The 25,879-nt window shown below is 39.1% G+C and overlaps 1 protein-coding gene across 2 annotated transcripts; it reads right to left on the bottom strand.

The window, feature by feature from the left end:
- Positions 1-4,171: 4,171 nt before the first annotated feature.
- On the bottom strand, positions 4,172-24,888 carry rarres1.S (retinoic acid receptor responder (tazarotene induced) 1 S homeolog). 2 transcript variants are annotated; one of them, XM_018264415.2, is made up of 6 exons: positions 24,562-24,888; positions 15,291-15,353; positions 13,317-13,491; positions 12,092-12,228; positions 8,184-8,246; positions 4,172-6,018 (listed from the first exon to the last, which is right to left on the bottom strand). In XM_018264415.2, exons 1-6 carry the CDS (start codon positions 24,772-24,774, stop codon positions 5,878-5,880), a joined length of 792 nt encoding a protein of 263 aa, XP_018119904.1. In that variant the 5' UTR covers positions 24,775-24,888; the 3' UTR covers positions 4,172-5,877. The 2 variants fall into 2 exon arrangements, with proteins under 2 accessions (XP_018119904.1, NP_001085748.1); NM_001092279.1 differs by having other exon boundaries at positions 13,317-13,488; positions 24,562-24,827.
- Between the last annotated feature and the right edge of the window lie 991 nt (positions 24,889-25,879).

The raw sequence follows: 25,879 nt of genomic DNA, 5'->3' as shown, positions 1-25,879 counted from the left end.
CACAGACTCCTGGCTATGAAATGTTGGACACTCAGATAATGGACCATACACACAACATAATCTATGTTATCGCTGTGTCTGACTACGTTACACAACAAATCAATATTTGCATGCATGGCTAGGTTTAGTATACCTGTCTCTGTATGAAATGCATATTCCATTTAATGCACATTGTGCTCTATAGAAGTGATTAGTAAAGACATGATGCCGAGACGCCGGCTAAACCATCTACATTGGCTGCCTGGTGACTCCAACAGACGGCGAAGTGGTGACTTTATTTTATTGCGAATATTTTAACAGCAACATTGTGAGTGTGTTTTTAATGTTATTTTGGGATTAAAAAAGTGACGATTTTTACACTATGTCAGCGCATTGTTTTAAAGCCACAGAGTCTGGAGAGAAGTGAGAAGATGACTGTTATACTATCTTTCTAAACGCCAAAACCTCGTTTAAACGTTTGTGAGTACCCTCACATAAGATTCACTTCACTGTGTGAATTCTAATAAGTGACACGGCAAATAGTATAATCTGTAAAGGGCACTTTTTTAGTACTCTAATTTCACAAAGTGGTGTATTACATCTATGCAAAAAATACTACACTATATGAGAATCATTCTCTTGTTGTCTATACCTCGTGCTGGATGAGCGCTGGTTTCCTTTCGCAACTCTGAATTGGATATGTGGAGAAATGCTTGACTGTGAGCCTGTTGCTGTGAGACCCTCTGGGACATTATGGGGGCAACTGCCACTTTTGCATCCAACTTTCAACATCTCATACGGCCATGGAGCTGGCTGTTGCTGGGTTATTATGAACTACAATTCCCAGCATTCCTCAGCATATAAAATCTATTGTTGAATGGCAGGAGCGGTAGTCAAACATCTGTTGGACCACAAATGTAGGTCATTATCTCTGACCGCTCCTTGCTCTCACCTTCATTTGTTTTAAGCACTCAACATGAGGAGAAAATAGATTGCAACAGGCATATATCTGGCCAACATAGATGTAGAGGCTAATAGGCTAAAAGGTGACTTTTCAGCCAGTGCAAAAATGTTCATAGCTGCCTATGGGGCATTCCTTTGACTGTCATATTAACACCCTCAAACTGCCAAGACAAAGTGACTGGCCTTAAACACTGTTATGTGAATTTTCAGACTGAAAAATTTGACTGAATGTATTGTGTTGCACTGGGGCAATCCGGTTATCTCTGTTACACGTAGGGGCACATTTATCAAGGGTCGAATTTCGAATTATTTAAAACTGCCATAAACTCGAAATTTGATCGAAATGTATTCATAAGATCAAATTTTCTCAGCTCGGACGAATTCAATTGTCCCGAAAACACGAATTTACACCGACTTTTGCAAAATAAATATCATTTTCTGAAATGTATCCACCTGTTCTTTTATTTAAAGTCATATTTCATGAAGGGGCAGCTGAACTTCACATAGTACAGGTATGGGACCTGTTATCCGGAATGCGGGACCTGGGGTTTTCCGGATAACAGATCTTTCCATAATTTGGATCTTCATACCTTTAAGGGATACTGTCATGGGATTCAAAATGAATCAGTTAATAGTGCTGCTCCAGCAGAATTCTGCGCTGAAATCCATTTCTCAAAAGAGCAAACAGTTTTTTTTATATTCAATTTTGAAATCTGACATGGGGCTAGACATTTTGTTAATTTCCCAGCTGCCCCAAGTCATGTGACTTGTCCTCTGATAAACTTCAATCACTCTTTACTGCTGTACTGCAAGTTAGAGTGATATCACCCCCCCTATTCCCCCCCAGCAGCCAAACAAAAGAACAATGGGAAGGTAACCAGATAACGGCTCCCTAACACAAGATAACAGCTGCCTGGTAGATCTAAGAACAACTCTCAATAGTAAAAACCCATGTCTCACTGAGACACATTCAGTTACATTGAGAAGGAAAAACAGCAGCCTGCCAGAAAGCATTTCTCTCCTAAAGTGAAGGCACAAGTCACATTCCAGGGGCAGCTGGAAAATTGACAAAATGTTGGATTATTTGGATAAAATGTAGTCTATTGGAGATGGCCTTTCCGTAGTTTGGAGTTTGTACCATGTTGTCCTGCTGCTGTCCGCCGCAAATACTGCACGGCTCATTTATGAACAGAAGTGCATTACAGCATGTTAAAATGGAAGCTAAATATAAATATATATATATATATATATATATATATATATATATTATTGCAGATATTTTTCATGCAGATCTGTGCATACTTTATTTACTACCATGAAACATCCCTTTATTAAATATTTTCCCACCAAACATTTCAAAGATTAAGATGAATATGTAATTTTATTAAAATATGAATTACTTCCATTCTTTACTGGTGTTTTTTTCTAAATGTAGCATTTCTAATGCAAAAAAATAATGAAAAAATAGATAACATTTTAATATAGTCTTAGTATATGGCTTTTTGTTACATTCTAGTAAAGTGCAGTATAAATATATATGACTAGATTTTTATACACTTTGTTCCATGATGTAATAACAAAGGGTGTTTGCCCTGCAGTTTCCCAGAATTAATCTCATCAGACATACCTTTAAATTGGCCATGTAGCACTTGTCTCACTGTAGCTTCCCATATAGAGGTGCTGGGAGCTGCAGCTCAACAATCCCTCAATATCATTTGTAGTACAGGTATGGGATTGCTTTTTGCAAAAAATTGGAGATAAATAACACCAGTGATCTAGCCCATAACAACCAATAACATTTTTTCTTTTGTGTTCTTACGTGATGACTATTTAAATCTAATTGCTGTTGCCAGGGGCGTAACTACAGAGGAAACAGACCCTGCGGCTGCAGGGGGGCCCAGGAACTATAGAGGGCCCCATGACAATTAAGCTGTCCACAGACGATCAATGTACGATCAGACTTTCCCATCTCCCGACCTGCCACTAACCATTCAGATCAAAGTCTTACCATTCCGACCAAATAAAGTAGTTAAAGAACAGATCAGACAATGTCCTGCCCCTGACAGTCTCCCACTGAAAATCGTACGATCGGCAATACATGCCTCTATTATTTGTAGCCGACAGAAATTTTCTAACCTGTCCGATCGACCAAACGACCAATCTCCGCCGGACGAAAAATGTTGGGACTCTCCACACACGTTCCGAAAATCGGACGAATCCTCGATTCGTACGATGAGATCTTTGCGTCTATGGCCAACTTTAAAGACAATTTCAACATATATTGGTAAAACAGCACAACCACTGCAAATGTTGGGGGGTCCTGAAATTAATTTGCTGTGAGGCCCATTAACACATAGTTATGCCACTGGCTGTTGCTATGGGAAACATCACCAGTGATATTTATCTCCAATGTCACTCAACACACCCTTTCGTTTTCCAAACTGGCGGAGATCGGTCGTTTGGTCTATCGGACAGGTTCGAAAATTTCTGCAATATGGTGAATAAAAATGGACAAATTGACCAACCGCATCTTACAGTGTATGGGCAGTTTTGTCATTCTGCCATGTAACAGTAGTCAATGATTCAGTTGCACTCGTAGTACAAGCCTTTAAGTATTTATGGCAAAGAATAGTCTATTATTATATATTTGCAGACGCTGAGACTAAGGGGCAGATTCACTAAGGGTCGAATTTCGAAGTTAAAAATACTTCGAAATTCGACCCTCGAATTGAAATCCTTCGACTTCGAATATCGAAGTCGAAGGATTTAGCGCTAAACGTTCGATCGAACGATCGAAGGATTTTTCGTTCGATCGAACGATTAAATCCTTCGAATCGAACGATTCGAAGGATTTTAATCAAACGATCGAATGAATATCCTTCGATCAAAAAAAGTTTAGCAAGCCTATGGGGACCTTCCCCATAGGCTAACATTGACTTCGGTAGGTTTTATCTGCCGAAGTAGGGGGTCGAAGTTTTTTTTAAAGGGAAAGTACTTCGACTATCGAATGGTCGAATAGTCGAACGATTTTTACTTCGAATCGTTCGATTTCGAACGAATTTAACCAATTCGATGGTCGAAGTACCCAAAAAATACTTCGAAATTCGAAGTTTTTTTCATTCGAATCCTTCACTCGAAGTTAGTGAATCTGCCCCTAAGAGTTAAAGTACTATAAAGTAAGGTGCATTTATCCTATACATTTTAAGTTAGTATGAAGGCATCTCTCATAGTATGTACAAATATTTATTTCAATGCCACTATAGTAACAGTCTAAAAAAACTTGACAGCAATCTGTGCAATTTTACATTTGTTTTGGGGATTTCTATTTATCACCTGGGTGATGGATAATGATGATTGAGATTGCCTCAAATAACACAGGATAATGACAGCTCCCACTTGAAAATATATATATATATAAGAAATATATAGAGAGCAGTTATACGTAGAAAGGAAACACAGTCATTAGAAGATGAAGCAAAAGGAACTACATGAATGACTATATGTTTGTACCTTTATAGTTAATGTAGTTGAAGAACACAGCAGCTGGATGCTTGGAACATTAGGATACAACAAATGTTCATCTCTGTGTCTGCACAACATATTCTGTACAATAGTGAATGTGTTACTGGGGGAAAAGTGGAATATTACTTCCCTTAACCATTCATTTTTGAAAGCTGCACACCATCAAGGTACACTCAACTTAAAGGGCCATTTAGTGTGAAGAAATTCTGCATTCAGCCATTTTTTTTTGTACTTTGCACACTGCCCACTAGGATTTCCAAATTGCCACATGTCTCTGCACTGCCCCCACAAAATATAACAATGGAGGCTCTATCCTCATCACCCACCCTATGTGGTAAGGACAGAGCGAGCCTTCGCTTCCCAATGCTGCAATTTACACCATGTGTTGCAGACCCCACCCCAGGATGGGTAAAGTAGTATTTTGTGAATGAGCCTTAAGGGTGCACTCTTGCTCTTTCCAGCTCTCATCTCAAACCACCCTTTATGAGTTTATGAAAATTAGTAATATTCCAGAATGTGTGTTCTCCCAGTTAGTACTGGTTTTAACCTGGGCCAAGCCAAGCAGACTGGCGGCCCTAGGCAACTCGGCTGACCACCATAAACACCACACCCCCAGCAGAGGGGAGGGGCAAGTGATGGAGGTTGGAGTAACAGATGGGAGTGAACTTGGACTAGGGATAGGCAGAAAACACTTTAACACAGTGATCCCCAACCAGTAGCTAGTGAGTAACATGTTGCTCTCCAACCCCTTGGATGTTGCTCCCAGTGGCCTCAAAGCAGGTGATTATTTTTGAATTCCAGGCTTGGAGGCAAGTTTTAGTTTCATAAAAACCAGATGCACTGCCAAACAGAGCCTAAATGTAGGTTGACAATCCACATAGGGCCTACCAAATAGCCAATCACAGCCCTTATTTGGCACCCCAGGAACATTTTACATGCAAGTGTTGCTCCCCAACTCCTTTTACTTCTGAATGTTGCTCATGGGTTCAAAAGGCTGGGGATCCCTGATTTAACAGGCACCTGTCCAGCACCCCCATCATTGCACCCTAGTCACATGTCTCTTCTGCCCACCCCTAGTTCTGGTCCTGGTTTTAAGTGGCTTAAATATCTTCTTATTTACAGTGTGCTGTGTGCACCAGCCTTAAGAAACAGTGAAACAGATATTAATTATGTCAAAGTTTTGCTTATCTAGAGCAGCCAGTGTGAGTATTGTGTATACCGTATGATAATATATCCTGGGGCTATTCAGTCGGCTACCATTAAAGTCCTGCATTAGTAAGTGCATCTACAGAGCTGGTGGAGTAATCCTGTTCCTATTTGTCTAGTCTAGAAGCTATCCCACCATTATAATCAGAAGTATCATTTTCCAAAACCTCGATATTAGGTTTTTACGGAAGACGAGCATTCTTTGTTCTATTTGAAATTCCCCAAGAAAGTTGATCCTTCTTCTGATTCTGCGCCTGAGCCATTCTCAGCGTTGTTGGAACACTCATAATCTACTTTGGGCGGCTTCCCGGGAATCCAGACAATATGGAGGCTGCAATGTATCATTTCCTGAAAAACAAACATTCAGGTTCTGCTCAGTGCACATGTTCTGCTAAGTAACTATAAATATTTAAGGCAAAGTAAAAATATCCCCTAATCTATCTGATGAATTGTGTTACATACAAAGATTGATACTGTGTCATTTTCTGAGCAAACTAATAAGTACAACAAAAAGGTTGACTGACCATTGATAGATGCATAAGATAGTTTCCAGAAAGGGATGGAGATCATTTTAGTGACAAAAATACAAGGGAAATGGTATTAAAGGAACATTATCACCAAACAATTATTATTACTAAAATGTATTATAGAGCGCCAACATATTTTACGAGAGAAAATAGTCTCATTCGCATGTAATATGCTGTTGGCCTGCACTGATGAAAGCTGTATGTTTTATGTAGAAACACAACTATAATTGATAAATAAGCTGCTGTGTAGACAGTCGTTAAATTTGAATAAGGCAAAAAGGTTCATTTTGATACAGAAGATAAACAGCATAGAATACAGTGAGTTATCAACAGGTATCAAATGCCATTCAGAGCTCTCTGCAGAACTGTAAAATTAAAACTTTCCACTTATAGATATTACTGGACCTTTAATACACAATGCAGTGGAATGGTGAGCCAAGAAGTGATCTGATTGCCCTTTTGGGGTGTATTTTCTTCTTCATAGGAAAACTGGAAACAAGTCCAGGTTCCCTCTAAATCCCAACCATCTAGAATTACATAAAAGGTTGAATTTATTCTGGCAAATGGTTGAACTTCATTTGTATTTTTTCAAGTTTAAAAACTTTAGAACTATGCTATCTGAAGCTAAAAAGTATTAAACTACAACCCTTAGGGCTTTATTTATCAAACAAAGAATTTATCTGACTATTTTAATCAAAAAAGTCCAAAACTAGAATTCACGATTGGACCTTATTTATTATTTAAAAATCACGATTTTATCGAATCGGGGACAAACACGAAAAAGTCAAGCAAAAATCCGAAAAGTGCCCGAAAAGTCCAAAAAGTCGGATTTTCGGGCTAATTCCAGCACCGACCAACAGAAACTTCCAAACAGGATAAGGACCTCTCCCATTGACTAATATACAACTTCAGTAGGTCTGAGATGCCGGATTTTTGGATTCTGACTTTTTCCTTCCTGGGGTATAATAAAAAAAAAATAGTTTTTTTCCCACTAAAAATTTGGATTTTATAGTACAAAAAACCTAAAAATTTTTTGTCATTCGGACTTTAATAAATAACCCCCTTAGATTAGATGAGTGGATTATGGTACACACACTAATGGGGGAATGTAATATGCGTCGTTAGCGCAAAAAAATGTTCGCAGACACTTTTTTGACCATTTACAGACTTCCTCACAAGGTTTGCGACCAAATGGCTGTTGTGAACATTCGCAGTGTATGCAATAAAATTTTACAATTGCAAAGCTTTTTTTTGCGACAAAATATTTAATGAAACTGCAGAGCAGGTGTTAAAGCTAACCTTTGCTTAGTGATAATGTGCAATGTAATATTCACCAGCGAATGGTTTTTCATTTCATCAAGCAGCAAAAACGCCACAATGTTTGTGATTTTAAGTACATTCCCCCTTAAGAACACTACAATATACCAAATCTTGAGTGGGCATATTAAAGGGGTGATTTAACTTTAAGTATGTTATAAAGTGGCTAATTCTAAGCAACTTTAATTTTTTCAATAGTTTTTTTTAATTATTCTTCTGACGGATTCCAGCTTTCAACAGGGGTCACTGACCCCATCTAAAAAACAAATGCTCTGTAAGGCTACAAATGTATTTTTTATTGTTACTTTTATTACTCATCTTTCTATTCAGGCCTCTCCTATTTTTATTCCAGTCTCTTATTCAAATCAATGCATGGTTGCTGGGGTAATTTAGACCCTAGCAACCCGATTTCAGAAATTGCAGATTGGAGAGCTGATGAATAAAAAGCTAAATAACTAACACATAATAAAAAATAAAAACCAATTACAAATTTCCCTCTACATCATACTAAAAGTTAACTTGAAGGGGAAGAGCCCCTTTAAGCACTTACATACAACATAAAGGTTATTAAATATTAATGTTGCTGCCTTAATATTCCTTATCCTGGCCCTTTATCTGGAAGGCCATCGAGTACACTATACTCACTGTTAGTATTTAACTATTCCATACCTCTGTTGGGAGTTCATGAAGGAGGATGTCATAATCAAAGGCGACTGAATCATCTTTCCGGGGCTGAAAATAAAAGTTGATTATGTTGGTTAGAAGCACAGAATTGAATAAACAAATAACTAAACATTAAGGTTTGTGGAGAAACATCACTATTTTTCAGCACTGCTGTGTGTTTGTCCTAAACCTTTGTTTCTCCTAAATTATTTCCCTCTAAATCCCTCCTAGAAGAATATGCATTTATTAAGTTATATTAAATTGAGTTATATTGCTTCTGAGGATGCGAACCTGGGGATCTGCCATGGGCTGCACTATTTCCCTAAATTAGAAGAGTTACAGTGCTCTAAGAATACGAGAAAATAGGGTGTTAGTGGTCCAAAACTACCAAAACTAACAGTAGCACAGCAGTGAAAAGTTGTGTTTCCACACTGCAATCTGGGTTTTTATAAGTGATAAGAAACGAGGATTCTTGCTAATTTCCCAGAACTCAGGTATCAATTACTTGATTTGAATTATATTGAGAAAGAAGAAAAGATAGTAAACCCCCACATTCTCCAACACCATCCAATTCTTATTCGCTGCTCACTGACAAGGTGCTATGTGTCAAAAGTTTACCCTTCAACATATAAAGTGCTAAATTAATTATTTGTATAATTCATTAATTGTTGTAATTGACTGATATAGCTCCACAATAAAATTCAATCAATTAAAGTGCCTGTGCTCAATTAATTTACGTTGTGTCACTACTACAAGTGTAGAATGCCGAATTGGTTACATGCCATATATAAGTTCATTAATGAATTAAATTAATTGATCTGTTTCAAAAAACCGATAAAATTAATAATAAGATATAAGGTGCTAGTGCTGATCAAAAATGCAACCTCAAGCTGCCAGTGAGTCGATTGATTAATTAATTAATTAATGCCAAATGCTGTGACATGGCCACATACAAACAGCTGCTTTCTATTACACTGGGCATTTGCTCACACAGTCTAGTTTAACTGATAGAGATTAGGTCTGGGTTCTATCCCACCCTATGATTTATTTCCCCTCACCCCTCACAGGGTGGATCTACAGCATCCAAATGATTTTGTCCCTCCCCCTATTGGGAGCTGCTGAATGTTTGTACATGTGAGTGGTTAATTTTATGGAAGGAAGACATTAATACAGACCTTTTAAAACAAACAAAAACCCAGTAAATGCCTTGCATACATGTGTGCACTGAACTGTAGTGCAGTGATTCATTGCCCTGAGGTTCAAAGAGGGGGGGCGGTGAAATACAAAATCACCAGGGCTTTACATATACAGTAGAATAATGAATTCATTTCTCATCTTCTATTTTATTTCAAATCAACTGTACTATTTACTGTATATTTATCAAAATCCAAATTTATCCCATTATTTTTTTAAATATACTCCGACCAAATCTGCACAGGCTTTTTCCTGTTATTTACCAAAATCTTGATAAAATCATGAAAATCGTCCGAAAAATTCAAAACATACAGATCTTTCAGATTTTTTTTCTAATTTTTGCCCTTAAACCACAAAATCTTCAGATTTTTGCAAGAAAACCAGCGCAGATCAGGATATCTCCGGGACTTCTCCCACTGACTTATATACAACCTTGGCAGGTCTGACATTTTTGGATTCTGACATTTTTCATCATCGGGGTAAAATAAATTCTGAAAAATTTGAGTTTGTTTTTTTCACTAAAACCTCGGATTTCATAGTAAATTTTTATTGTGTTTTTGCCATTCGGACTTTAATAAATCAATTGGTCTGTATGCCTACTTTTAATATTTATGCTAAATAAAGAATAATTTTTTAAAAACTTTGAAAGAATGTTTTGGAATATATTTTTGGACTTGATATATGTGCCCTTTTGAGCAGGGGGCTATATTCCAATGTTTTTTGGCCCTTTTTGACAGGCCCTTATAGACTGCAACAGGTGGTCAGTAATTTTGGATTTAATAAATAACCGCCTAACAGTGCTCCATTAATGCATCCCACCAGCTTCCCTGCTTTTCTGCAAATATCGTAAAATTCCTAAACCTAACTTTTTTCATTTTTGTTCTTGAACATTGGGCTTGGCACATATATTTTACCCTTTGATGTTTAACAGTTGGGAGCCCTACCCACAAAATTATTGTTCACATTGACTTCCTTTCAATTAAAACACTAAGGGGCAGATTTATTATGTCATGTAAAAAACGGTGGACTACTTTGGCATCGCCATGTAAAAAAGGTGTAAAAATAGAGTATTTTTTTGAATGTGCTTTCTCTTTGTTCAACTTCCACTGGAACTTGCTTACAAAGGCCTGAAGCAGTGTAAAATAACAGCGGCAGATCTGGTGTTCTCATGGCGTAAAATAAAACACACCTTGATAAATTTGCTTCAATTATTTTACACAGCTTTTTTCTGTATTTTTCACAGCATAATAAATAGGCTCCTTAATCTGAATTCCAACCTATATTAAGACATAGGGGGTGCTGGCAGCATAGTAGTTGGTATTGTTGGGTTACATGCCAACTGGGGTACTATCTGCCTGGAGCCAGTGTATTCTCCCTGTGTTTGCATTGATTACCTATATGTCGTCTATGTTTTCTCCCATATTCCAAAAAGGATACTAATAGTTAAATAATCTACATAAATATACCACAGTCTGTTACTGTGCGACTGATACATGGAAATTAGATTATAAACTCCACTGGAGCATGGGCTTATTCAAATTAACATATGGTACTCTGTAAACCTGATACAGGGAAGGGCTTCTATCTACTGGTCAGGACAGGGCATTGCAGGCAGAAGTATTAAGCCATATATCAGCTTCTAAACTGGTAATAAAGACAAAGAAAAGTTTACCTTTTAATGGGTAACTACTGCATTAACCACAATTATACCAAGTAAGGATTCACTGAATCCAAAATTTTGTGATTGGGCTGAACCCTTCATGAAATATTTGGCCAAATGATAAAAGGAATTAGGGCCAAAGAGAATATTTTTTTTACTTCCTTGTTTGTGCTTGTTCTAGCTAGGGTACAAATAATAATAACAACAAGGCTGTTGCTGAGATGCTGAGAGTTGTAGTAGAGCTGGAAAGCCACGGGTTGGGTATGGCTGACTCTTCTAAGGAAGAAGGGAGTGGTGGATGAACAACAGCTGGAGGAGAGAAACAATCTGCCACTGCATAAAACATGATGTCCTAAATACTGAGCACTTGGAAGCACATTAAGGGCTCTTACACACGGGCGTTTGCTTTTGCTTTGAGTGTGAAAAAACATATATATTGCATTTAAACATTGGGTTTTTTTGCAAGTTTTTTTCTGTTCCAGACGCAACCCTCTATTGATAGCAGAACATGCGTTAAGCACAAGAAAATGCAGCATGCTACTTCTAAATAAACAAATTTAAACGTAAACCGAGTAAAATGTAACGCTCATGAGGACAGCCTGGAAGAATATAAGGGAATTGATTAGTTAATGAGTTTTTTTGCATTATAACCTGCATTTTAACGCGCATCAAACACGTAAAAAACGCAGGAAAAAACGCCTGTGTGTAAAAGTCCTTAGGCTTCAGCCATGCACATGTTAATAAAAACTCTGTGATGCGTATGGCTCCACCCACAGCTCGTTAAATTCCCAGAATCATCACTTCCTCAGCATCAGCTTTTTTAGGACAAAGTGTTAAAGCACAAGGACAACCTGCAGATGTGCAAATACAATAGAAAACCCAACCAAGGTTGTGGGGGATGCTGGGAGTTGTAGTTTACCAACAAGCCTGCAGGTTGCCTTCCCTGCTCCATTTTCTGTACTTTCCTAGCTTGTTTTATCGCTCACATTGTTTATTGTACATGTATTCTTGAATGTTGTGACTACACAGAACTATATATATATTTATAAACCTTTCTTACCAGTTGCTGCACGGTCTTGATCTGTGCCATAGTGTAACTGCGTTCCTCTGTGGTCTTTTCCCACACTGCAAAGCTGCTTCCCATAATGGCCAAATACCACACGGGCAGCATATCGGGCTCAATAAACCCAAAACTGTCTGATAAAAGAAAAGAACATAACTGGGTTATTCCCATATCTTGATATTAGGTCAGGAAATTTTATTTGTTTCAAACTGATTAAAATGAATAAATATGAAAATGAACAAAAATAATATGACTCTCAGAAAAGGAAAATATGTCCCTGTTCTATAATCAGAAATACAAAACAGGGGATCAAAAAGCAGTTTGTACATTTAAGCCTCTTCCACAGGGTGATAGTACAAAGAATACATGGATTAAGTGGACATGAAGGTGGTTTTATAAAGTTCCTAGACTTTTAAGAGGACAGAATCATTATTTCTGTTCCTTCTGAGAATAGCATTGGCGTGTCTCTAGATTCAGTGCGGAGAAGAAATTCATGACAAAGGCAAAAATACTATTTCTGTGTACTGACAATGAATAATCCTGTAGGACAGTGTTATCCATATGTAGGACTGCTGGCCAGATCTGGCTCTCTAATGTTTTTCTTCATCCCTCGCCTGCATGTGGGCTCTTTTTAAATGATGTAATATATCAAATAATTGGCCCACACATGGAAGAGTGAAGTAGCACTGGCACAGGAGTAGCAGGCTTGTCTAACAGGTTGAATTAGCTCATATACACCACAGGGAATACAGTGTAGATGCTTATGAGCACATAGCAAGGCATTCACTGGGAGAAAACAAAGAGAGGAACCTAGACAGGGAGAACAGCTATAATGGCGGATAGAAAGACTATTCTGGGAATACCACAGGATCGTATGATTACTGTTAGGATTCAGACATAAAGAAATAAAGAAAGTCATCATTCAGCCAATGGCATGTTTTCATGAGAAGCTTTCCCACTTGCTTTGCATCTTTATTTTCCTGTGTACCCCTAGTACTTATTCACAGGCACTGTATAGATACAAGTGCATCTTAGAAGTGCCCTCTACTTTTCATGGACTTTCATTTCAACAAAACTGTCTGCTGTTTCTCATTGCCAACCACTGTCTTTTTATTTTTCAAACCATTGTGTATAAGAGTAGATGGAGTTTCTTACTACACAAATACAAAGACAAACTGAGTATGAGAATTGATCTCTACATCTATGAGAACCTGCAACTAACCAGGAATGTCCTTTCCACTAATGGGTGTTATTTGTTTCTTCACTTTGCTGTAAAAATTATAATCATCTTCCCGTGCCTTCATCAGGCTCCCGCTGGTGGTGCAGTTGACATGTATAGCTGGCTTTGCCTGTTGTTGTCTGAAGAAAACTGATGCAGTGCATACACGAGCCTCCTGCTGGAATAGACAATTTGAGATCAGAGCACTGAGTTACTTTCCTATCTGAAGAATGCATTTACATGTTGCTTAAGCCTCATACCCCTCAGTAGGTCCATGATTATATCAGTAAAGTCTAACCTCAGCAATACAGCTGATGGGGGATGTAGCTGAAGAACATTTGTTTGAGGCTGCAGGTTCGAGATCAATTGTAGTTATGAGCTATATCTGAACATGCTTCATCTTACTATGCCCCAGTTTATGGCAGGAATCCACATAGCAAACACAGAAATACACTAACAGTGTCTACTCTCACACACTTCACTCTTAACTCCATAGCTAAATAACTAGTCAATGTATGGCTTTATAAAGTATAGGTCAGATGAATTTGATTGCTTTTTATGATGAGGTAAGTAAGATGCTGGACAGTGGGGGGGGGCATTAGATTTGATCTATTTGGATTTTGCCAAAGTGTTTGATACTGTGCCCCATAAAGGACTGCTTTATAAACTAAGGTCTGTTGGGCTTAATGAAGTCGTTTGCACATGGATAGGAAACTGATTACAGGATCGGGTACAGAGGGTGGTTGTTAACACAAAACTATCCAGCCCAATTAATTCCATCCAGGGTGCAGCATCCTTGCAACAGGATCTTGACAAACTGGCAATCTGGGCAGCTAAGTGGCAAATGAGATTCAATGTTGATAAATTTAAAGTCATGCACCTGGGATGTATCCAAGTCACTTATACCCTTAGCGGGACTGCACTAGGCAAATCCATAATGGAAAAGGACCTTGGAGTCCTTGTAGATAATAAACTTGGCTGTAGCAAGCAATGCCAGTCAGCAGCATCAAGGGCAAATAAGGTCTTGAGTTGTATTAAAAGGGGCATAGAGTCACAGGAGGAGGGGTCATTTTTCTACTGTATAAAGCCCTATCTAGAATATGCAGTACAGTTTTATTCTCCAGCGCTCAAACAGGACATTATTGAATTAGAGAAGGTCCAGAGAAGGGCAACTAAGCTGGAAAATCTCTAACTAAACCCCCCTTGCTAATAAAAACCCCTAGCCTCCATAGTCCCCCTTCCCTGCTCCCCCCGCACAGGTGTTAACACAAGTAAATGCCCGTAAGCCAGTAATTACCCTTCGTTGCAGAGTCAGCACAGTGGAGCTCACGGGCGCTTCAATAATCTTCCCTTCGGCTATTTCCGTGAAATTTGGCGCATGCACAGTTGTTCGGGACGGGAATATTGCTACAACTGCACATGCGCTGATACGGCGCTTACTTACTGGAGATTACCGAAGCGCTAGGGGTAGGGGTTTTTATTTGTTGGGGGGGTTTAGTTCTCCTTTAAGAAGGGTTGGATGGCTTATTAGCAAGTGAGGGAATACAGGGTTATGGAAGATAGCTCATAGTACAAGTTTATCCAGGGACTAGTCCTATTGCCATCTTGGAGTCAGCAAGGAATTTTTCCCCCCCGTCTAAAGTAAATTGGAGAGGCTTCAAATTTGCCTTCCTCTTGATTAACTAGCAGTTAGGCAGGTTAAATATGGATTTAAAAGGTTGAACTTGATGGACGTGTGTCTTTTTTCTACCTTACTTACTGGGGTTCATTTACACTGAGCAAATTTTCTCCTGGGCAGTAGCTCATGGCAACGAATCAGATTACTGCTTTCAGTGTTCAGCCTGCAGCTGGCTGAAAAAAGCCACTTACTGATTGGTTGCTATGGGTTACTGCCCAGGTGCACATTTGCCCAGTGTTTATAAATGAGCCCCACTATGTTACTATGATTATAAAAACACAAGGTCATGTTGTACTTACATTGGTCTGATAGTCCTTAGTTGTAAATTCAATGTAGAATTTGTCTCCTATCTCTGGAATGGACTGAAATAGAAAATAAAATGTCAGTTGTACAATCCTAAACAATATTTCTCTGTCTTTTTCTCCGAAGTATCGTCTATTTATGCAGAACAGAGAGCATTTAGCCTGGTACCCCAGTTTTCAAAGGGTTCACAGGATACAAAAATCCATATTAGTTCATTATGTAACGATTAAAAAATGAAAAATAATGAATACAACACAGACCAACTGCAAATAGGCTCAGAATATCACTATTTGGCTTACGGTTCATTGGCTCCTCATAAAGCGGACTCTAGTGTATGTGACTCATAGGGGCATTAGATTGTAAGCTCCACTGGGGCAGGGTCTGATGTGACTGATGATGTGTTATCTCTGTAAAGTGCTGTGTAAATGTATTGGCGCTATATTAATAACAGATAGGTTCATATAGCACAGTATATATTGTTGTTTTTTGTCTCTCACTGTCCCTCAAGCATCCAGTACATACTGTCCCCTTATATTGCTTCCAGCTGTTTAAGCCTTTTGCTTATGTATTCGTCCACATGAGAATCTGAATTAACTGGGGCTTAAAAGAACCTTGTCTGCCTCACTAAAGATCCCTTAGCAATAGGAAAGTGAATGTGGTTTTAAAGCTTAATTGCATATGACTGCACAGTGTTGCAAAAGGGGTCAACGATTTTAAAGGGGAAGTTAAAAAAAAAAGATTGTTGCTCGGTGGACTCTTCTGTTCACTTTTTGCCGTTTAAATTATTTTTTTTAAAGTTTTCATGATACTACAAATGTTACATTACTTACCTTGATTATGAACAGTAGAAGTTAGAGAGTTAAGCTGTCTGATGCAGGAAGTGCCTCTGCTCATCTCTTCATAATTATCTCCTGCAACGCTGGTTTAGATTTGAAATCTGACAGCTGACAATTAGTGACAGACCTGTGCAGAGACACTCATTGCATTGGACACTTAACCCACTGGGGGGATGGCCAGCTCAGAAGTGCTGCTTTTTTAGATTCATGATATGTGCAGTGCAAAACTGCTAATATTATAAGAACTAAAGAAAATAAAAACAAATGTAAATAGCAAAAAGGCCAGTACTTTTTACCTTTGCATTAAATACATCATCATTTCCAGTGCTCCAGTAGGCAATGTATGAAGGGTTTAAAAGCCTCTGTCTGCCTTGCTTAGTAAAGGCAGAGTGAGCATGGACTTAATGCTTACTGGCAAATTGATACAAAAGGGTTCAGGGGTTTTACATGCATCACAATATTAAATGTACCAAAAGGCTATCCTGCCTGCAACCACTTGCTTTCAATTTGTTCAGTCTAATCTTCTGTCAAACACTTCCCAAGCTTTTCCTAAATGTACCGGCTGTCCTGTGTGTGGTTTTAGTAGACTGCATTAGAAATGTATTGATGCACGCAGCAGTCAGTGATTAAATTGTTACCATTAATAATTGAACAAAGGGTTCTAGGGGGTTAAAGCAATTTCTAGATTTGACATCAATGGCACAGTCTGTGCCTAAAAAGATACAATCTGTACTTAGTTAGAAGAGCAATATCTTGTCATCCTTCAAGAGAAAAAGCCCAGTGTGAATTCCCGTATCTCTGTGATATGAAGACATTGTGCAGAATTCCATGACAAGGACACCCAGGCACTACAGATTATATTGTGAATTATACAGGAAGTAATGGTGACATGGTGACATGGGAACTTCTATGTTCTATAAAGTTGATATTTTGGAAGTACGTTTCTGCCAGGGTAAGTTCCCTAAATGTCTCTTAAGATATATGAAACTTGTAGTGCTTAGGAGGCAAACTAGTGCTATAATGTACATCAAAAGGTTGTTGTGGCAGATACCCTTGAAACAATGCCATTTAATAGTAATGTCATTACCACTGCAATTTCATTGGCTAAACAAAGGCCAATTAAAGGGATCCTGTCATCGGAAAACATGTTTTTTTTCAAAACGCATCAGTTAATAGTGCCGCTCCAGCAGAATTCTGCACTGAAATCCATTTCTCATAAGAGCAAACAGGTTTTTTCATATTCAATTTTGAAATCTAACATGGGGCTAGACATTTTGTCAATTTTCCAGCTGCCCCAATCATGTGACTTGTGCCTGCACTTTAGGAGAGAAATGCTTTCTGGCAGGCTGCTGTTTTTCCTTCTCAATGTAAATGAATGTGTCTCAGTGGGACATGGGTTTTTACTATTGAGTGTTGTTCTTAGATCTACCAGGCAGCTGTTATCTTGTGTTAGGGAGCTGTTATCTGGTTCCCTTCCCATTGTTATTTTGTTTGGCTGCTGGGGGGTATCACTCCAACTTGCAGTATAGCAGTAAATAGTGATTGAAGTTTATCACATGACTTGGGGCAGCTGGGAAATTGACAATATGTCTAGCCCCATGTCAGATTTCAAAATTGAATATAAAAAAATCTGTTTGGTCGTTTGAGAAATGGATTTCAGTGCCGAATTCTGCTGGATCAGCACTATTAACTGATTCATTTTGAAAAATAAATTTTTTTCCCATGACAGTATCCCTTTAAGCATTTGAGATACTGGACAGTCTGTTGGCAAGCAGATATGGTGCCATAATAATACAGGAATCTCCTGGGTTACAACTGAGCCCTTAACTGGCTAATAGCGACAAGGGGTATGGGGGTACTGCAGTCAGGGATCCAATAAGAGAGGAGGCCGCAAGATATATAAAAGTGAGTTATGAAGGAGTAGGCATTGTGTTGTAGTATGTGAGGTTTGGGTGGATTGTAAACACAGCTTTAGTATAATGGGATTAAGCTGGGTGTGGGCCAGGGGTTTGCTCATGAGTGCGCTGGTGATTTCTTTTCATTGGGGCCCCATTTTACTTGTCGGCCCAGGCCACAGTGGGTTAATAATATGGGTATCCCGGCAGAGGGAGGGTCCAGCTGATTGATGTCACATAAACTGCAGGTATAAAAAGTATCTCCTACATGTGGACACTTAATTTTAAGACAAATGTCCCCTTTCACCTTCACAACACATTTTTCAGTTCAGTTGTTTTTTTTAAAGTTTAATGCCCCTGTTTCTAGTGTTTCAGACTGGCAGCTCAGTGACCCAGCAGCAGATTATAAACTGTTACAATTTGCTACATTTAGTTGATACGTTTCTCAGCAGTATCTGGGGAATATTAGCAACTATTGTATCAATTTGAATTGATGCTGCTTTTAATGAAGTTCATTCTTCTGACTCATCTCAGCAGGGCTAAAGATAAACAAATGTATCAACTAAATATATCAATTAAAACAGTTAAAGAGTCAGTGACCTCCACCCCCATCCCAGAGATGCTTTAGTTTTGTGACCAAAAATGGTCACAAATATAGAAAGTAATTGGAAAAAGTCTATTTCTGGTGAACTATCCAAAAACAACTGAACCGAAAAAGTGTTTGAATGTGAATTTGCCCTTTAATGAGGAATTTCCTGTTTTGGTGTTTTGCTTATTAAAAAACACAGCTGGGAAGTCACGCAAGAGAAAGAGTTAATGTCTGTAATACTCCGGCGTAGGCTGCACAGACAAGCAACCAACCTTCCCAATTCATTAAAGCAAAGCTGTGGTCAGATTCCTGTAATCCTAAACTGAGACTTAAATATGGCTTTTTCACTCCTTGATCCTTTTCTCCCGTCACATTCCTCCTATGCTGCTCTGGACTGATCCTTAATTGCTTTTTCCATGGAGAAATGTTGTTGCTCCCAACCCCAGGATGAGAGACTCCAGTGGGCTGTTAGCCAAACCACTACTAAATAAACGGCGCTGGTGGTTTTATCTGGGATCTGAGTCTATTCTAAATAATTCTGTTCTAAATAAGAAACTCTCCATAATATAAACTATCCTTTGTATCACCTTTAATTGCTCAGAGGTAACCACTGCCTTTAATAGTTGTTTCTATTTTTATCAGGGTTATATAGCCACATAACTCTGATTGCTCTGGCTCGTAGGAACATTTTTAGAATCATTATTTGTTTTCAAAACATAATCCGCAGGCAGACATACGTGGTAGTGCAAAAAGTAAAATAGAATACCATTATTATATCAGGAGTTTAAATACCAGAGTTGAATGAGCACCCTTAAAAACACATGAACGCATGGCCTTGCAGGACAGCATGAGCCTTCTGTATGCGCAAGCATTTATAGCACTTCAATCAAATTATAGCAATATAGGTTTGCATTCTTCTGTCTGGAAAGCCATTATCCAGTTATTTCCTTAAATAGTAGCTTGTAATTGGTTGTAACTAAGATGCATACATCAGTATTAGCAGCAACGCGATGCTATTTTTAGGTTATTCCAATAAACAAAGTATGAAGATCCAGGTTACAAGAAAGACCCCTTAAAGGAACAGTAACACCAAAAAAGTGTTTTAAAGGAATGAGAATATAATTTATTTTTGCCTGGCACTAGTAAAACTGGTGTGTTTGCTTCTGAAATACAACCATACTCGAGTATAAGCCGAGTTTTTCAGCCCCTAAAATATGCTGAAAAACTCTACCTCGGCTTATACTCGGGTCAAGCGCAAAAACAGTCGGCGGCGTCGAAGAATAATCGCCGGCGTCGAAGAATAATCGCCGGCGTCCAAGAATAGTCGCCGGCGCCCAAGAATAGTCGCCGGCGCCCAAGAATAGTCGCCGGCGTCCAAGAATAGTCGCCGGCGTCCAAGAATAGTCGCCAAGAATATTCGCCGGCGTCCAAGAATGGTCGCCGGCATCCAAAAACGAGACGCAGGCACCTCCAATGGGAGCAGAAACCCTCAATTTTTTGATTGAAACTTACCGGAAGCTGCTGCATTTCTCACCCTCGGCTTATACTCGAGTCAATAAGCTTTCCCAGTTTTTGGAGACAACAAGCTGCTGTGCAGCCATGGGGGCAGCCATTCCAGCATAGGATACACAGTAGCTAAAAGATCATTTCGGAAGAAACCCATTGTATACTACAGAGTTTATCTTTTATCAGCTGTATATGCTGTGCATTTTCTCCCTTTTCAGCGTTGAATGGCTGCCCCCATGGATACACAGCAGCTTGTTTATATAAACTATAATTGTGTTTCTGAAGCAAATACACCAGTTTTAGCAGTACAGCGCAACAGTACACTGTTCTACTGAGGTCTTTGGGAAAAGCACCCAGTCCTATGTGTAAATGCAAATAATTGAGAAGGAACATTCAAAAACCCATCAAGCTATGCCGGCCTCGTTAACCACAGAATACTCATTGAACTTAATAATTTCAATAGACACGACAATATTGTAATTATCAGACAGTTAATATGTAATCATTTATTGCAGTAAACTGACACCATGTGTTGTATTTTTGCTACTGAGTTCCCTTTGTTCAGATTATATCTCAAGGATATAGAAACCTACAGATTGATGTCACTCAAAAGGTTCTGACATTTCTCACACCTAATAAAACTAAACAATGGCAGAAGGAAGCTGCTGAAATAACATACACAAAGGGGGCTCAATTTACTGGCCTCTAATTACATTATATGGATAGCGTTATAGAAATAATAATACTTGCTAACTCCATTCTTATATCAAGGCTTCATAGGCTGCTGATTGGCTCTCACTTTATCAATGTTCTGTTTGCCTTGGGACATGAATATTCTCAACGGCCCCTTGAAACGGCAATGCCTTTTGTAAAGCTCCTATTAAAGTTAGACTGCTGTATTCAGCACTGGATTGTTATGGGAACCAGCGCGGCAGTCACTGCTATAGCAACCAGCAGTCCAGTACTAAGATTTTTATTAGAATGATGAAGGGGGTTAGCAGGCTGCTGTTTGTATTAATCTTTTCCAATCACAAGTAGTGGCACTGTTTATTGACAAACCAGGTTATAAACCATGTTCACTCATCTGCTGATTTACAACTCCCAGGATTATCCAATCAGGGGCTGATGAAACCTGCAGTTCAGCAATAATGGCACACCATTGGTTCTAGATATGTGCCCCTACGTCTTCATTTATCTAATTGTTCAGGCAAATGATGAACAGCTGGACCTGTATTGGCCAATATGGTTCCATACACTTTTAACAGAAAAAATGAAAGTGTTTTAAAAAATACAATCTACTGCTGCACTACTGTTTTTGCTTTAAAAACCTTACCATAGTTTACAGAGCCGGGCCAGGCGCCCTAGGCAACCTGGCCGGTCTCGGCCGCCATTTGAAAGCTGGAAAGAGTCAGAAGAAGAAGGCAAATAATTTAAAAACTTTAACAAGAAGACCAATTGAAAAGTTGATTAGAATGAATTATTCTATAACATTAAAGTTATTTGTAAGTTTCTATTGAAAGCTACATCTCTGCATCCATTTCTATTCCCTGCACTGCTTGTCCAGACTAACTGTACGATCACTGAAACAATGTCACAGTACTCAGCTCTCCTGCAGCCCAAATAAGCAAAGATTGTTAGCCAGATAGAAGCAGTCAGTGTCGGACTGGCCCGGCGGGACACAGAGAAAAAACCCGGTGGGCCCCGACCCTCATGGGCCCCCGCCAGGCCAGTCCCATTCTTCCAATATTGGGATTGACTAAGAAAATTTTTTTTTTTGGCGCCGCACCGAGTGGCGCCGGCTGCACATGCGCGCCAAGCGGCTTGGCATGCCACAGTAGGGAAGCGGGGGGTGGAGGAGGGGGCCCTGAGATAGCCACGACCCCCCAGTCCGACCCTGGAAGCAGTGGGTGTGACATTATGATTGTGGCTGCAAGAATCCAGTGTATAGGGTTTTGCTGCATTTTGGCACCAGGGAGGTAGTAGTGACTGAAGGAGTAATATTGAAATGTGTGTGTGTCAGAAATGTTTCTACGTGGCCCAGTGTCATGTCTTTGTACCACACTTTTATAAGCAACTATAGGATGAATTGTGTAACTGAGAGTGTACAATCCAAATAGCACATGTGCACTCACCAGGAAAATCAATTCATGCACCGTTATAGCAACCACTCAGCTATGCAGCCCCCGCAACAGCAACCTGCTTCTTTTGCACTGATTTTAGTCTATTTATTTCATGGTAACAAGGCAAATAAAGAACAACTGTTCTGCAAGAAAATTCAGATGTGCCTTGGGCAGAGGCTTCAACAGAGAAGTGTGAGCTCCTCTCCACATATTGCGGAACTTCAGCTTCCACTTTCTCCTGGGGGCTGGAGGAAGTTGTAGTTTAGTAACAACTGGAGGCTGCAGGCTGTCCACCTTTGAGTTAACTTTTAGTTATTTAGCTTTTTATTCAACAGCTCTCCAGTGTGCAATGTCAGCAATCTGGTTGCTAGGGTCCAAATTACCCTAGCAACCATGCATTGCTTTATATAAGTGACTAACATATGAATAGGAGAGAGCCTGAATAGAATGATGAATAGGAAAAAGTAGTAGTCACAATAAATGTACAGCCTTACAGAGCATTTGTTGTTTTAGATGGGGTAAGTGACCCCCATTTGAAAGCTGGAAAGAGTCAGAAGTAAAAGGCACATAATGAATAAACAATAAAAAATGAAGACCATTTGAAAAGTGGCTTAGAATTGGCCATTCTTTAACATACTAAAAGTTAACTTACAGGGGTGGTTCACTTTTAAAGTAACTTTTATTATGTTATAGAACAACCAATTCTAAGCAACTTTTGAATTGGTTTTAATTGTTTATTTTTTTGTAGTTTTCTAGTTATTTGTCTTTTTCTTCTCATTCTTAGCAGCTTTCAAAAGTCCCTTTCACTGTCCCCTTCTAAAAAACAAAAACAAATGCTCTGTAAGGCTGTAAATTTATTGTGACTACTACTTTTTATGACTGATCCTTCTATTCAGACTCTCTCTCCTATTGATATTCCCATCTCTTATTCAAATCAATGCATGGTTGCTAGGGTAATTTGGGCCGTAGTTACCAGATTGCTTAAAATGCAAATTGATGAGCTGCTGAATAAAAAGCTAAATAACTCAAAGACCTTCAATAATAAAAAATTAAAACAAATTGCAAATTATCTCAAAATATCACTCTCTACATCATACTAAAAGTGGTGAACAACCCCTTTAAAGGGCGGCACCTGTTGGGTAATAGAGCCCGCATTCCAGTTGGGGATAACAGTAGTTTGTTTGTTTTTTTTAAAAAAATGCCCCCCACCAGTGCTACATTACCCGCACCTGGAGAGAGCTTGTGGTGCAAGCGGCCATGTTGCGTCACTCCCATGCGCATAATGCGCGTGTGACATCACGTGCATAATGAGCAATTCATGGCACATTTTCATTATGCGCATGCAAGTGACCGGACATGGCTGCTACGGGTAGTGTATCGCTGGCGTGGCGCATTTAAAAAAAACAACAAAAAAACAACTATTATCCCCAACTGGAATGCGGGCTCTATTGGCAGCTGCCCTGGCAGGAAGAGCCCAGGATGGGCAGTACCTGCTTTTGGTTCTGTACTTCTGTTACCTGAGCCCACTCCTTTCTGATGGCTGATGAACATAATGGGAACTGAATCCTTAAAGGAACAATAATACCAAGAAATTAAAGTTTTTGAAAGTACAGTGGAACCTCAGTTTTACATCCCCTGATTTTAAGTTTTTCCTCATTTTACATTGTTGTTTTGTGGTCCCGTCTATATATTATGCATAATGCATTTCCCTGATTTTACATTTTCCTGGATTTTACACCAATATTTATCTGAAAACAAACATAAAATGGGGGTTCTGCTGTTATTCAAATATAATGTACTTTATCCCTGCACTAGTAAAACTGGTGTGTTAGCTTCAGAAACTCTACTATAGTTTAAATAAACAAGCTGCTATGTAGCAGTGGGGGCAGCCATTCAAGCCCAGGATACATAACAAATAACAGTAGAAGCCAGTAGTATTCTATCACAGAGCTTATCTGCTATGGAACCTGTGCCTTTTCCCCTTCTTCAGCTTGAATGGCTGCCCCCATGGCTACACAGCAGCTTGTTTATATAAACTATAGTCGAGTTTCTGAAGCAAACAGTGCAGGGCAACACTACTTTCTATTTTAATTTTACTTTGATTTTTGGGTTTTGCTGTTCCTTTAAACCGAAAATCAGACTTTAGGGAAGAATATTTATAATATTTTTGCAGCTGGTTTTCTGCTCCAAATCTGTGTTCCAATCCAGTTCCCTCCAAATCCCTTCCAAATTGTATGAGCTGTGCCAGTGCCTGCACCCGACCCCTGTCCTGTTATTGATCCCACAGGTAACAGGACACTGAGGCGCCACCACTCACTCACCTTCACAGTCGCCTTCCTAACCGCGTCCAGGTAGAGCAGCTGGTGAGGGGAGCCAGAGTAGTAATTGAGATATTGCACCGTCACTCTGCCCGCTTCCCTCGCTGCTCGCTGGGATGTTGGAATGTCCCGCACGGACCAGGCTTCCGGAGACACGGAGAATGGTATCGCCCGTATGGCCAGGGGCAGCAGTGTGATGAGCCAGACAAGCTTCATGGTGCTGCTGATTCAGTGTTAGTGTGCGAACTCTAAAGCTCCTCTACTCTCTCACTCACTCGCCTCTGATCACAGCTCGTCTGTACCTCAACGTTTATCCCTTATACTGAGTCCTCCCCTCTGAAGTGTCATTACAGGGGCTCAGACTGAGAGGCAACCCCCGCCCTCCTTCCTCGTCATCCCCCTCCTCTAACCTTGCAGCTGTGTAACCGTGTAGATCCCCTACATCTCACTCTGTTCTGTCCGTAATGACGAAATTGCTTCCCAGAAATATTTCACTGTTCTTGACCTATTTTCCCCAGATCTCATTCTATCACCATCCATCATCAGTTGACTTTCCAGCAGCATCATCATATCTTACTGTAGCCCCAGAATATGCTACATAGTGAATAAAGTACCCTCTCTTGTAAATTATTAGGATATAATACACAAAAGCCATGAATATCCTGTAAATTATTTCCTTATAAACGGTGAGTAGTGATGTCATCAGTTATAAACGGTGAGTAGTGATGTCATTTCTGTCACATGACTCACTAAATTTTGTGTATTATAATAAATAAAGTACCCCCAGTTGTAAAATATGAGGATATTAGAAGTTACCTCGGAGTTCCATGACCTGTATAAAAACACTCGGGCGGCCTTCGGCCTCGTGTTTTTATATGGTCATGAAACTCCTCGGTAACTAATAATATCCTTATATTTTACAAGAGGGGGTACTTTATTCACTATATTATGTTACCAAGGTGTTTCATGACCATTTTTATACAGGACATGGAACTCTGAGGTACTTCTAATATCCTCATATTTTGCAACAGGGGGTACTTTATTTATTATAATACACAAGTTTCAGGGAGTCTTGTGACAGAAATGACATCACTACTGACCATTTATAACTGGTGACATCAGTACTCACCATTTATAAGGATATAATTTAGAAGATATTCATGGCTTTTGTGTATTATTATATATATATATATATTATATATATATATATATATATATATATATATATATATATATATTATATATATATATATAAAATAATTCCCAGTGCCAATGTATCTTGATAAAGACAAGGTGGTATAGTAACAAGGCACTGGGCATC

Source organism: Xenopus laevis, chromosome 5S (assembly GCF_017654675.1).
Source record: "Xenopus laevis strain J_2021 chromosome 5S, Xenopus_laevis_v10.1, whole genome shotgun sequence".
NCBI lineage: Eukaryota > Metazoa > Chordata > Amphibia > Anura > Pipidae > Xenopus > Xenopus laevis.
The sequence above is the reverse complement of the archived record's forward strand: the minus strand, read 5'-3'. Positions and strand labels throughout refer to the sequence as shown.